Source organism: Ambystoma mexicanum, chromosome 9, assembly GCF_040938575.1.
Source record: "Ambystoma mexicanum isolate Mex_15411 chromosome 9, UKY_AmexF1_1, whole genome shotgun sequence".
NCBI lineage: Eukaryota > Metazoa > Chordata > Amphibia > Caudata > Ambystomatidae > Ambystoma > Ambystoma mexicanum.
Genome location: NC_090931.1, coordinates 1,503,887,918 through 1,503,903,288, shown reverse-complemented (window position 1 = coordinate 1,503,903,288; position 15,371 = coordinate 1,503,887,918). Strand labels below are relative to the sequence as shown.

The following is a 15,371-nucleotide window of genomic DNA, read 5'->3' as shown; positions in this document are numbered from 1 at the left end:
AGCTTTAGGGAGTATATTCACCTTGGAGAAATGTATTATGCTATAATGTATTATGCTATGCAGTCTTCACTGTTAACGCTAATGCGCACGGTAGCGTGCAGCTGGCATCAAAAAGCTATATAAGGTCTCTGTCAGCAATAAAGTTGCAATGTGTGACCTTGCCAGGATGAGCTCACAAACCCCCCCCCGCCATTGAAACTCATGTATTCATGTGGGTATAAGAGACCTGGTACACAGGGGGGGAGGTTTGCTTACGCCGAAGGCTCCTTTTGCCGTTGGTTATTTGTCTGCTACTGCTTTACTAATAAAAGGTTTTCATCATTTCTTCCACCTCATGTTCTATGCCATTTTCACACATAAACCTCCTAATTTCCCTTGGGTTCGACTGAATGCCATTATCTGTTGAGAAAAAGTTGGGGAATTCCTACCTCTTAAATATTTTGTCTAGGAATTCCCCTCTGTGTCAATGTCCCTGGTGATATTGACTTTTACCCACTGAGCCAGCAAATTGATTAGTACAATACATGGGTGCGCCCACTAACTCTCTCTCTATAGAGAGCGAGTTAGTGGGGGCACCCAGGTATTGTTACATATAGATGGCCAACCTGGCCCATGGCCACTCTTTCTCCCTGTAAATGTTTCTCACTTTATTCACAAAGGATACATTCTGTAGTAGTTCTCTCAGTCTGAGCATCGCAGCCCGACTGCCAGTATCCATTGGGACCATATGGGTCCCAAACTCATAACGTGGTTGTGCCCATCGACAGTTGAAAATAGTATTGCCCATTTTAATTAGATGCCTGTCCCTTATTGGCCATTAAGGTTCTATAGCCAGTTTCTTCAATGCCACCTTCTTCAAAGAGCTGAACTTAAATTTCCATATAGCCTTGCATAATGTTTTGTCATCTTTCATAGCGGGGTCTCATTCAGGCTGTGAAACTGTTTTGTCCGTAACAGTCCGTTCTTTGTCACCCTAATTTGTCAGGATTTTATCTGTTATTCTTCACGCGAGAGAGGCAGTGCACTGTCCGGTTCTTGAGGCCTGAACTTGAATGTGTGTTTTTGCAGCATGTTTTTCCATTTCCTTATTCTTGCGATCACCCTATCAAGGGCTTTTGCCATCAGTATTTCTCTTAAATGTTTGTGGCCTGTCCACATTTCACTTTGCACACCCGAAATAAATGACTGCATCTTTCCACAGCTCATTTTAGTAATCGCATTTCTTTCTCAGTGGTTGCATATGACTGTTCAGTATCCCTCAACAACCTTTATGCAAATGCAATATGGAGGCGGACAGCTCCCAGACCGACGTTACTCGTGTTTGTAGCAATCAATATTATTCTACTCCGGCATGTTCGGATCAGTGATACCAGCAGACCTGTTTCATAGGAAGGTGTTCTAATATGGCAATCAAGCATGGATTACAAAATGTCTGTTTTTTGTAGTTATAACACATTGTTAATCGCCTAACAAATACTCTGGCATTTGAAATTACGTTTGTACTCCATAAACAATCGTCTTAGTCTAAACTTGAATACATTATGAGTGAAATATACAGAGTTCATAATCTTATTTGGGACCCTGTCTGGGAGTCTAATCATGAACCTATAGTGGACAGTTGAATTGAGTGTTTGGTCCTATTGTCAGCCTATGAACAAGTGATGTTTTCAAGGAAACAATCATCAGAGGAGAACAATGACATGTAGTGCGACTGCATGGAACTTTATACTTAACTGCAAAGGCCCCCCACGTCTTTTCCCCTCATGTTTCTGTGACGTTTGGTGTTTCCATTCTTTAAAAGACACAATGCATGTTAATTAATGGAGATTAACACAATAAGACCAGGTATCAGCACATATGCTTAGTTTACTGCAGTGTTGTATTGGTACGGTAATATTATGGCTATTTAACTCTGGATGTAACTATTTCCTGTTGTTTTCCACTGTTACCCGACTATAGTTGTGAATAAAATATAGTAGAAGATAAACATCCAAAACCAAAAGCTTTGCCCGAGACTTGTATGGGCAATAGTGCCACCCCTCCGCCCAGGGCTTTGAGGGCCAAGTGGGCAATTCAGGTGCTTCAACATGTCCTTCAAAATTGATAATTACTTCTTGATCAGTACCAAAATGCAGAGAGTGAGGAAAAAGTATGAATCGAACATTAGATGTCAACAAGCTATATGTGTTTAGAGTCTCTATATTATAAATGTATCTGAATAGAGCACAAGTCTCTCATTCATTGCAATGCAACAAGACACATTCAACACACAGAGAAGTCCTTTATTGTGTGGTAAGGCTTCAATATACACTCAGGTCTAGACCGTTTTTAGTAGATTTCATGCAGGCCCGAAGGTCTCAAACTTGACCCAGCTACGCAATCAGTATAGGTAACCATAAGGAGTAACTGAGGCTACCCATTCTGGTATGACTCAGTACTCTCACAAATACAAAACAGCTAAACTACATGAGCATGGGTACTGTGCCGTTAGCAGGGGAGGGTTACTTGGGAGCTATAATTCAAACATTTCTGAGTACATTGATTTACTAAGGCAGTGGTCTGCAACCTCTGGCTCTCCAGATGTTCTGGTCTACAACGATCATGATCCCTCCCAATAGACTATACTGGCTAGGGCTGATGGGAGTTGTAATACAAAACTTCTGGAGAGCTAGAGGTTGCAGACCCTTGTACTAATTGATAGATGATGCTAAAATCTGAGGTCTGCACCTATGATATTGTATCTGAGAAGAACAAACTTTCCATATAAACACGGGTGGAAAGCATAAAATATAGTGACCTCATTGCAGTACCAACTCTTTGGAATATTCTTCCCATAGCATTGAGGCTTGCAGAGGATCATGCCCAATTCCAGCAATCCTTGAAGACCTTCCCTTTTCCACCTTGACCCTGCTGATTGTAGCCTTTTCTCAGCACCAGGATACCTGTAGGACACAATACGCGTTACAAGCGTTACTAACATAACATGAACAATAACTGGAAGACCTTTCTTTCAAGAAGCTCACATAAGCTGGAAATGTAAAGCCCAGGAGCCAGATTTGTTTTGGCGCAAGTGAGTAGATGCTCTCCCGACACTAATGCATGCAAGAGGGCTGGACAGAGCATCTTTGCACCACTGTACCCCTCCTCCTGAAATGCACAGGTCAGCTTTGAGAGTAAGGTGACTTGTGCATGTCTAAAACTAGCGCAAACAAAACAAGTGCATTCTCTGTGCTCCCTTCATTTGTGCTACTTTTTGAGAATCTGGCCCCAGGTTTTTAAATAATAGTTCATAAATCCTTGGAGTGTGCTTAAGTCCCTAGGCAACATGGTCAAGCTGAAGTAGAGAGCAACAATGCAGACCTTCAGAGCAGACCATGAAGAGCCAGGTAAGAGTGCAGACCCTAAGACTAGTGCTGTGGTGCAGTATAACCATAGCAGGGCTAGAGTGCAGGTCTTCAAAGCAGTATCACAGTGCAGTATTTCCAGAGCCGGGACACACAGCAGACACCCAGAGCAGAGTCAGAGTGCAGTATATCCAGAGCCGGGTCACAGTGTAGTATATCCACAGCAGAGTCAGAGTGCAGTATATCCACAGCAGAGTCAGAGTGCAGTATATCCACAGCAGAGTCAGAGTGCAGTATATCCAGAGCAGGTTCTCAGTGGAGTACATTCAAACATGACAAAAGAAGAAAAAAAAGAACATTTTACAGTAAAACTTAGAAGTAGGTTATAACTCGAGCCATACAATACATCACCCTACGTCATCCATGTTGCAAGTTCCATATTTTCTGGCCTCATGTGTCTGGTAAATGTTTTCACATCCCCAGAGTCTTCATATAGTCTATGTTTATTGTGACCTTAAAGCAAAAGGGGTTGGGACAGCCAACATTTCAGATGACATTTTCTTGGCACAGGCCGGGGCGCCAGCAATGCATTTCGCAGGGCTGCAGTTTCTCTTGACACATTCTGTGAAAATAATAGTGTTTGCCCATTCCATGACACTAGACCTTTCCCCTTGGCAGCACCAAAACCTTTGTTACGGTTTTTGTGCTCCAGAAACCTCTTGGTTTACTCCTAAAAATGCTGTCAGACAGAGGTGCTCCCTATCTGTATGTTCAGAGATTTGTCCACTTTCAGACTCATGATCCAGGTGATGGAATATGCTAGAGAGACGACGCATCCTGCCGGTGTGTATTCTGCAGGAGAACTAAGAGGTGGACGCTGTTCCTTCTGCTATTATTCTTGACGTGTGCATTGCTCTTCTCCTGGATTGATATCAGTCTCTCTTTGGTGATCTTCAAAAATGGTTGAATTTTTCGTCCAGTCAGAGAGGGTTGGTTGTTTTTCACCCTTTCTCAAAAACTGAGCGATAGCCATTCTGGAGGCTGGTTTGGGGGATGAGGCCCTCTCTGCTGTTTGAGCCATTGCTCCTGCAGGATGAATGTTGAATCAATAGTAGTATTGTGGATGGACCTACCAGGTGGTTCTTTGTACAGCAACACATCACAGGTCACTGCATCGACAGTGCAACTCTCTGATATGGACGGGGGAGGGGGGGATCATAGAGGGGTGGGGTTACCGGTGCCAAGATTGCAAAGGTACTTAGCGCAGTAGATTATTTGTAGCAGAATGGACTTCGACTCAGCCGGGAGATGAATCCAATGAGACCATACAGACATCTCTGCACTGCTAATATCATATGTGCACATGAGACCTCATAATCAAGGACTGTAGCTTGTGCACACTTGGGGGTTGCTCCTTTGGTTCACTAAGCAGGAGGTACATCATGAGGTAACACATACCAACACCCTGCCTCCAATCACAGATTCTTCATATTGAAATACAGGGTGTACTTCAGAGTTCCCGGGAGCAGGTTGTCATGGGGCAATGTTTTAGTGCAGGAGAATCTCTTTAGAGGGACAGAAACACTCAATGATGCATCAGCATGTGGGTTTAAAACGGACACGTCCAATCCAGAATTGTGCCTACTTCGCTATCCGATCACTACAGTGTACCTCACCTCAGTTCAATATAGTTTCCAATCCAAAGTGACGGTCTGCCAAGCATCTTCACACATACTTCATTGAATCAGTGACTAATTATGAAAGAGGTATACAAATACATGATTCCTGTCCCACACTGACATGCATGTCACATTTGCAGATCAGTATATCGTTCTGTAGTCAGTCTTCCTACTCTCCAATATACTTGAGTCTTAGTTATTTAACATTTTTCTAATTTTCTCACGGGGTTAATATCAGTAAATTGGGTACATATTTACATACTTTTCATTGCAGTAAATGTGTAGGGTTTTTTTATTAATTTGTAATGAGCACCAGACCCGAGGGCATCAGGGCACAGTGGATACACAAAATCTTTCAGTTTAGGTTGCACATGATAAGAACAGCGATATACATACAGTAACATATAGACACACAGGAACATACAAAAACAAGTATACAATCATAACGGTGCAGTTAGAAGGAACTACAGAAATGTTGTGGAACGACAGTGAGGGCAAAGTTTCAGAAGCAGCTATTTACAGTGCAGATATGCCTTTGCATTAGAAGCCAGTGGGCCTCATTAAAAGTCACTGTGGAAAAGAGAGTCAAAAACTACCCCTGATCAGGGACGCATTATAGGTTAGGTACGGAAAACAGCAAAAGCTAGGGTTAACAAATACTAGCAATGGGAGAGGTCACAGAATAAGGATGATGAATCGGGAGAACAAAGGCTTTAATTAATAATTGACAAAAATCTAAAAAATGTAGGCCTGTAACTCAACATGAGCCCTTAAAAACAAACATAAACCAAAAAGAAAAAAGGTACAATGACACAATTAGCTACACATTGTTGTGAGGGTTAGTAGCAGAGTTATTTGTGCGTTTTCTTGTACTACTCAGTAATAGTTGTACGCAATTGTCGACACGATAAACAATGGGTGTTTCTGGTCCGGAACATCAATAACCAACAGAGGGTGCTGGATTTGGGCCAGTTGTCTAAAGGGACCGAACTGTCATCAGGACAGGGTTGGTGGAAGGCAGGTATTGTGCGGTACCTGTGGAAAGATGACATGATGTGTGTCAGGGTGACCAGGAAGGTGAGATATTAAAAGAGAGGATACTGCAAGTCCGAGAACTACCTTAGTGGTGTCGTCTCGTGAAATCAAATGAATGGGGTAACACTGTGCCTTGTACTGGTGAGGCTGATAGGTGATCCTGCTGGAGCTAGGATCTGAAAAAAGGGGGCCACTTGATTACCCAATGGTTGATATAAGAGGAGTGAATCATTGCGGTATAGGGGGTATAGTACATACCTTGTAGGGATCATAAAATAACCCTGGGTAAATGAGTGCTGACTCTGATTGCCGCGGTGGATTAGATCACTGCGTTAAAGACCAATGCATGTAGATGAAGTAGCATAGGTAGGACCGCTTGACACCTAAAAAGAAAGGTAAATGTCAGCCTGAAAGGAAAGGGGTTGGGGGGATTTAAGTAACATGGTTCATCACTGTGGTCGGCATAATTTGTGCCGGAACAGTCGCCATGATCGCTGAAATACAAGTGATAGCTGTGGTGAGCTAGTGAGCCTGTGTGAGCGCGACGGGGGGGGCTGTGTTTAGAGACTCTTGAGCACAGTATGGGGCTTATTGGTGAAAATGGCAGGTTGTTGATCTGAGAGTGCAGAGTGACCACGACTTGAGTGGTATAGAGAGCTTGGATCAGTAGCTGCGAGTATCCACAGTCATGCGTGAAAGCAGCAACATTAATAAACTAGTGGTGCTGTTGATTAGCTCAGACACAGAGAAATGGGACCTGTCCCAGTGCGGGTCAGATAGTTGAACAATTAGGTGCGGGAAACTGGGCACGGCTTACCTTGTTCGTGGTGCTGTGGAGCTGTAGTTGTCTCCGCTTGCGGGCAGTGTCATGGCTACGCACATGCGTATTGCGAGGGAGCCCCGGCGTTCATGTGTTCAGTGGGGCCAATTGAATGGGGAAGCTTAATTGTGCCGAATCGGGTTGCCGCATGGGTAGTTGCATGAAATGGATGCAGGCGTCAGTTCTAGAAACCATGGGGTGGCAGGGCAATTTGGAGGGAAAGGATTGTATCAATGAGAGAACAAATGTGATATGGTGTATTATTTACATTTGGGTGCCATGTCACAAAAAAGCAGAATAGAAACACAGGAAAGTCCATTTTCTATCGGTTTAACGCTATTCAATACCAATTCGTGTCAAAGTTGCAAAAGTTGTAAACACTTGTGAATATTACAGTGTGACATTATGAACAAGGAAAATGTAATTATTTCTTTTGCAATCTCTTGCAATTTATCTGGTGATATAGTTCTGCTGTCATTAGCATGGCATTTGACTTGACGCAGTAGATGACAAATATTCATAAAGACACTGGTGTGTTGCATGCCACAGAGTTGGCATTATTGTCACGTTTTTCTGTAGGTGTAACGCAATTCAGTACTGATTCATATCACAGTGTGACAGCATGAACATAAGTGAGATTGTGATGGTTCTGCTAGCAATTAGTATGACGTAAGTTGGCATCTGGTATAATACAGAAGATGGCAGACAGTAGTTCAAGAGTATCTAATGTTGCCATAGGGTTAGCATTATTGTCACATATGATGGCATCAGGCCAGCAGAAAAAAAATTACACTATGGCAGTTGTTGATTTACTTTTAGCAGTTTGTAATCAAAACGAGGAACCTGATTCTGTCACAGAAATGCACAAAAATTGTTCGAAGGGAAGAGGAATCACTTGAAAAACAAGTTCACATCCATTGACACATTTAAACCTTGTTTAACTGAATTTAGCCGATAAATCCACTGTTGTTCCAATTTGCGAAGGGATAGATATGTTACTACCTCTAAAAGGGTTGTTAGCTGTTTGGAGAATAAACCAAAAAATTATATTTTGTCTGTGGTTTTTTGCTTGAAAATGTGCCACCATAGGTTTGTCGGGTACTGCATTTCTGATGCATGTCCTGTATACACAGATCCGTTGTCTGATTTCGCGTTTACTTTTGCCTATGTAGAGTAGTTTGCAGGGGCATTGGATAGCGTAGACTGACCATTTACATCTACAGTTTGTAAAAATGTTGAATGTCCAAGTTTTGCCGTTCAGGTCAATTGTTTTAAGGTCCTTGGTGAGGCAGCACACAGAACAGGCTCCACATCTATGGTGGCCTATGACAGGGGGTAAATTCCACAGTGTCAATTGTGGGTTGGGTGGTGGACCTTGTTCAACGTATGTGTACCAAACAGTCTTTGAGGTTCCTACTGCATTTGAATGTGAAACGGGGTTTGGGTGGTTTAAAGGATTCGGTATATAACGTGTCCCAATGGCAAAGAATGGTTTTCTAGAGTTACTTAGAGGTGTGTAAGTGGTAACACAGGTGATTTTGTCTTTGATATTGACACGTGGAGTGGGAGTGAGGCAGGACTCCGTCGGTATGCTTCGCTCTTTTGCAGGCTCTACGAATGATATGTCCGGGGTATCCCCTTGCCTTCAATCGGGTGGACAGTTCCATGCTTGTGCAGTCATAATCTTCACGGGTGGTGCAGTTACGTCTCAATCGAAGGAACTGGCCAAAAGGTAAATTCTCTTTTAGGCCAGCTGGATGGAAACTATTAAATTCTAACAGTGTGTTTTTGGAGGTTGGTTTTCTGTATAAGGTAGTGGCCAGGGTATTGGTGGTAGTTTTGCAGATTGTAAGGTCAAGGAAAGGTATTGATGTTTTGTCTTGCTGCATGGTGAATTTGATGCAGTTGTTATGTGTGTTCAACCAAGTGAAGAATTCGAAAAGTTGTACTTTCCAGATCATTAGGACGTCATTGATGTAGCGGACCCAACAACCGATGTAGAAAGGGTTGTTGGTATTCATTTCAAACAAGTCCATAAAGAGGTTTGCTATGTCGGGAGCAAAAGTTGCTCCCATGCTGGTTCCATGGCATTGCTGATAAAAGGTTTTTTTCAAAAATGAAATAGTTCTGTTAGAGCAATCCTTATATATTCCTGAAGGAAGGCTGTAGGTGGTTCTAATTTGGGTCTCCTCACAAGGTATCTGGCCAGTACTCCGATGCACTCACGTTGGGGTATGCTTGTATAGAGTGATTCTACATCAAGAGTGACTAAAAGATAATTTTGATTGATGGTTAGTGTGCTTAGTTTCTTGATCGTCAAGGTGGTGTCTTGGACGTACGATCTTATTTGGCTGATGAAAGGTCAGAGGAAGTGATTGATGTAGATAAAGGTTCAAGGACAGATCCAATTCCTGCCACTATTGGTCTTCCAGGAGGCGTCTGTGTGTTTTTGTGGACTTTGGGTAAGAGGTAGAAGGCTGGTAACACCGGAGTGCGGTTTATGTGGAAGAGCTTTTCATTGTCGTCAATCCATCCCTCCTGCCAAGCATGGCACATTAAGCTTTTTATTTCTGACAGCAATCTTGTTGTTGGATTGGTCTGTATTAGTCTATAAAATTTGGTGTCCGATAGTTGTCTTTGAACTTCTGTGTCGTAGAGGGTCTTACTCCATAGCACAATGCCTCCGCCTTTATCAGCTGGTTTTATTAGAAAACCATGGTTACTTTCTAGAGATTTCAAGGCTAGGCATTTGTTTTTGCTCAGGTTGTCTGGGTATCCGATTTGTTTTTCAAAGAGATGACTGGTTTCCATGAGGATGCGGTTTTCGTATGCTAGGATTTCAGGGCATACCATGTGTAATAAAGGAGTGAATGTAGAGGGTGGTTTTAGAAACCAGTAAATGTTCGGGACAGGGGGGGGGGGCGGTCTTTCTCTGGGCTATCTCTGAATAAGTATTTTAGTCTGATGGTGCGGAAGAATTTATAGAGTTCGACTTCTGTGTTAAATCTTTCTGCTGGAGTCGTAGGGATGAAGCTGAGGCCTTTGCTCAGGATGTTGGTTTCATCCATAGATAAATTGTGATTGCTTAGGTTGAAGATCGGTATTACCAAGTTTGTTTCACTGGCGGCATCCATTGTCGTGTTCTCATTGGATGTTGTCCTTTTGGAGTTTCCATAATTTCTTGTCTATGGTAAATTTATGTTATTTCTTCGTCTATTTGTTCTAGTTGTGTCTTGATATCAGGAATTACGTTCTCATTCTTGATTTTTTTCTTCCAAGGCGCGAAGTTCTTCTTTTTGGGTTTTAGTTTCTTCTTCTGCAGTTTCTATGACGAGGATAACCCAGTCACGTGAGCAATTGTTATCCACGCCACCGAATTTGGTCACGAATCTAGGGTTTTCCAAGAAGACGCATGGTATATTTCTGACTTGGAGGCCTTTGGGAATCACACCAGCTTTGAGGTATTCCAGCATCAATTGCCTGTGCGATTCTGTTCTTATGAGTTTCTTTTTCTTCGCAAATAATAGGTCAAGGTCATTAGAGGCCGGATTTTGGGTCGGCGGTATTGTTGGGGTCTTATTTCCAAACGAAGATGGTGTATCTAGTAATTTTTTTATAAAGATCATCAGAGAAGCTGACGATGTTCACGCTCTCCATTTAGTGAAGGAGTTGATTGTGCCCAACAACCGATGGGTTGTCCAAGGAACAGGATATATGTGGGGCAAAGGGTACCCTCTTTTTTGCTCGAGGGGGGCCAGACTCTAGAGGGTGGATTTACACTGTGGAAAGAGAGAGTCAAAAACTACCCCTGATCAAGGGATGCATTATAGGTTAGGAACGGAAAGCAGCAAAAGCTAGAGTTAACAAATACTAGCAATGGGAGAGGTCACAGAATAAGGATGATATATCCTTAGAACAAAGGCTTTAATTAATAATTGACAAACATCTAAAAAATGTAGGTCTGTAACGCAACATGAGGCCTTAAAAACAAACAAACCAAAAAGAAAAAGGTACAATGACACAATTAGCTACACATTGTTGTGAGGGTTAGTAGCAGAGTTATTTGTGCATTTTCTTGTACTACTCAGTAATAGTTGTACGCAACTGTTGTCGACACGATAAACAATGGGTGTTACTGGTTCGGAACATCAATAACCAACAGAGGGTGCTGGATTTGGGCCAGTTGTCTGAAGGGACCGAACTGTCATCAGGACAGGGTAGGTGGAAGGCAGGTATTGTGAGGTATCTGTGTAGAGATGACATGATGTGTGTCAGGGTGACCAGGAAGGTGACATATTAAAAGAGAGGATGCTGCAAGTCCGAGACCTACCTTAGTGTCGTCGTCTCGTGAAATCAAATGAATGGAGTAACACCGTTCGTTGTACTGGTGAGGCTGCTAGGTGATCCTGCTGGAGCTAGGTTCTGAAAAAAGGGGGTCACTTGATTACCCGATGGTTGAAACATGCATTGGTTTTTAATGCAGTGATCTAATCCACCGCGGCAATCACAGTCAGCACTCATTTACTCAGGGTTATTTTATGATCCCTACATGTACTATACCCCCTATACCACAATGATTCACTCCTGTTATATCAACCATCAGGTTATCAAGATTAATTTGCATGTATATGCAGTAGCCGGGGCCATGGCATTTACTTGTTAAGTGAAGGTGAGGGTGGAGTCAAGGTAGAGACCTAAGGTTTTCACCTCGCTGGCCACCTTGATGGGACTGCCATCAATGTTAAATGATGTGTATTTGGGGCCGAGTTTGTTAAGGTTTGATGTGGTGCCCAGGATGATGAGCTTGGTTTTGTCATCATTCAGGCATAGACACTGGGGCACTCCACAAGTGATGGGGATGGGGTCTACCGCTGCTGAAGGTGAGAAGACCCTCTTGGTCCTTGCTCAGGAAAGATTTTATCCAGACTATGGCTTCCTGGGAGAAGTGCGCTGCAGAGTCTATGTGGCTACATAGGATTTGGTGGTCCACCAAGTCGAATGCAGCTGAGAGGTCAAAGAGGAGAAGTAGTGCCAGTTTCCCCTTGTCTCCGAGCTCATCTATTTGGGTTTTGAGGTCGATTAATGCGGTTTCGGTTCCATGTTGGGGTCTAGCGGACACCTAGGAGGTGGTTATGTTCCAGGCACTTCTGAATTTGGAGGTAGGCCACCTTGTCTAGAATTTTAAGAAGGAATGGCAGTGTAGTAATGGGCCTATAATTTGTCGGTATGGATTCATCTAAAGTTGCTTTTTAAGAAGTGGGAGTACCCAAGACTCTTTGAGATTACTTGGGATGGTGCCAGAAGAGAATGAGGCATTGATCAGCTTAGCTATGAAAGGGGATAGATCTCTTGCGGCATCCTTGATTAGTTGGGCAGGGCAATTGTCACCCTGGAAATTTGAAGGCTTGAGTGATCAATGATGGAAATTTTAGAGAAGCTGAAGCAGCGAAAAGGTTTAGGGTTGGGATTAGCAGTTTTGTCTAATGGGGTCAAGTTAGTTAGGGTGTTTTTTTTTTGGGTGAATTTATTCTGGAGGGTGGTGACTTTATTGGCTAAGGCTTTCTGGATGTCAGAGCACCACGTTTTGTCTTTCACACAGTTATCCTGAACTGGCATTCGGTTTTCAAGTTCTTTTAGAATTACAAACAATTCCTTAGTACTCGAAGTAGCTTGCAAGATTCTTTTATTGCAGGTTTCTTGTTTAGCCAAGAGTATATACGGGTTATACACCAGGTATACTGAAGACTAATACTTCAATTTGAAAAGGCTTATCACAGTTCCATGCACCTAGGACCCACGACCCGAGGTGGGCTTGGTAATATCTGCTTAGGTTTTATACCAGATAAAATGCATCGCCACACTCTGTACTCCTAGGGCTTGTTCCCAGAATGCCTCATCTGATGCGTGTACAGGCTCCCCCTCTCAATGAAGCTTATCTCACTCCGTACACTGGTATGGGAACTCTCTAGTATGAACCTTCTGATGAGTGTTCAGATTAGACTTCTGACTGAAGCTTTTCTCACACCAGGTACACTGGTATGGTCGCTCCCCAGTATGGACCTTCTGATGGGTGGACAGGTTGGTGCTACGAGTGAAGCTTTTCTCGCATTCTGTACACTGGTAGGGTCGCTCCCCAGTATGTGTCTTTTGATGCTGGTACAGATTTGACCTGTCAGTAAAGCTTTTCCCACAGTCTGTGCACTGGTATGGCCGCTCCCCAGTATGGATCTTCTGATGCTGATACAGATTTGAGCTCTGACTGAAGCTTTTATCACACTCCATACAGTGGTATGGACGCTCCCCAGTATGGACCTTCTGATGGCTGTTCAGATGTGACCTCTGAGCAAAGCTTTTCTCACACTCAGTACACTGGTATAGTCCTTCCCCTGTATGGGATTTCTTATGTTCCATCAGGTTCGATTTTCTATTAAAGCACTTACCACATTCCAAGCATTCATAGGGCTTCTCCCCGGTATGGATCCTCTGATGTACCTTCAGTTGTGAGATGTCCATGAAGCCTTTCTTGCACTCTGTGCATTTATAGGGCTTTTCCCCAGTGTGACTCCTATGATGCATAAGCAGTTTTGAGGAGACACTGAAGCGTTTCTTGCATTCCCTGCATTCATAGCGTTTCTCCAAGAAATGGATTGCCTCATGCTGTTCTAATTTTGACCTTGTAGTAAAGGATTTCCCACACTGTGTACAGTCATAGTGTTCCACGCTTATGCTTGAGCTTTTGTGTTCAAGAAGTGTGGGCTTGTCAGCGAAGTACATTCCACAGGTGCTGCAGGTAGATGATTTCTCCGTCGTGTGGATCCTCTTATGTACCATGAGCTGGGACTGCTCAGTGAAGCTCTGATTGCAGTGCAGGCACATTCTAGGATTCATCTGCAGGCACGCGATTTTGGTATTGGCTTCATTTCCTGCTGAAAGAAGACAAGGTTACAGGCATTATTTCATGTCATCGTACAGCACAACCACCAACAAGCCTGGGATAGTCCTACAAACACATTGTGGTTACATTTCTTTTCATTGAAAGATGTTTCCTCGAAAACAAATTCAATGAAAAAGGTTTTCACCTAATGTATATTAATGACACTTTTCATTGAAAATTTGTACATCGAATTCACCAATAATTTTATTTTTTTAATTGGGGGAGGGGAGTCCCCCCAAACCTCAGTTTTCCAAATGTAACCCTTTATCCCACCCAAAAATACATATATATTTTAGATAAGAAAAAAATTTGTTAAAAGATGTTTGATGAAAAGTTTTCCATTAAACCTTTTCGATAAAAAAACATTTTTCAATGAAAAGACTGTATATCACACACTGTGTGATCTAAGGGACTCCATGTGTCCCTCGTCTAAAATATCAATTTGAACCCCCAAATTAAGTATATTGAAACCTGAGTTCGCCAATTTATGATCTAAAATAAATACAATTAAAAAAGGCATTTTAGACTTCCCACATGAAGAAAAACGTACTTGCCAGGACATTTGGGCAGTAAAATAAAATCCAATAATAGGTGCAAACATGATAGAACGTGTCCAGTCCTTGCTCTACTTTGCATGGAAATGCGTGAATAAAAGCAGAGACAGAACAGAAACTACCTGGCATCCCCCTTTCAGTTCCAACACACGTAAAACAACCCTGTGGCGTCCATTCAGAATAGAGCCTTTTACCTGCTGTTCACACAAGTGAGCATGCAGATGTCGAATAACAACATAACACTGAACACGGACAGAACAAACATCATGATCATTTCAACTAACATTGCACCGAGAGCCAAAGTACTCAGGAAAATATGAATGGGTACTTGCCGGAAAACCCAAAACGTGCTCAAGTACCTTAGCATTACTATGGACAATGGACTTACCCTAGAACCACAAATAAATCCCCTGGTAAAGTAATGCTTGTACTATCTTTGCTCATTCAGGCCAGTCATCACCTTCCCACCCAGGACATTCACCATCATATCGCTAGTTTTATCAATAACGACAACAACATACATCTCTGCATCCATATTTACCTTACTTAGAAGCTCAATGTATCTGGAACACATTGGCAAGACTACTACTCAGACTTGACAGATGGAACACAGGACACCAGCCTTAAGTTACCTCAATGGATCTATTTAAGATGTACTCAAGATCCCTACTCTGACTTGACAGATGGGTGTGCAGGCCACCAGCCTCAAGCGCTCCACACTGGATCTATTTAACATTGACTCAGTACTACCACTGAGACTCAACATGAGGGAACACAGCACACCAGTAATAACAGCTCTACACTGGATCTATTTAACATTGACTAAAGACTCACACTGGACAGGGGGAGCACATAACACCATTCTTAAGTTGTCCACTGGATCTATTTATAGACTATATTACACCAGTGTCAAGACTCAATCTTTTTAACAAACGCTGACTCAAGTCTTCTACACTGATTTGACAGGACGGAACACATAACACCCCTAAGAGCTCTCCAGTGGAC

At 42.7% G+C, this 15,371-nt stretch overlaps 1 protein-coding gene across 2 annotated transcripts in view; it reads right to left on the bottom strand.

The window, feature by feature from the left end:
* Positions 1 to 5,285: 5,285 nt before the first annotated feature.
* The window catches only part of LOC138489343 (zinc finger protein 300-like), a 61,569-nt gene continuing 51,483 nt past the window's right edge, over positions 5,286 to 15,371 (bottom strand). Inside the window, exon 3 of one of the 2 annotated variants that reach the window (XM_069617057.1) lies at positions 5,286 to 13,804. In XM_069617057.1, coding sequence (XP_069473158.1) covers positions 12,816 to 13,804 — 989 coding nt within the window. In that variant the 3' untranslated portion in view covers positions 5,286 to 12,815. The remainder of the gene's footprint in view (positions 13,805 to 15,371) is intronic. The other variant, XM_069617058.1, reaches the window with a different exon arrangement.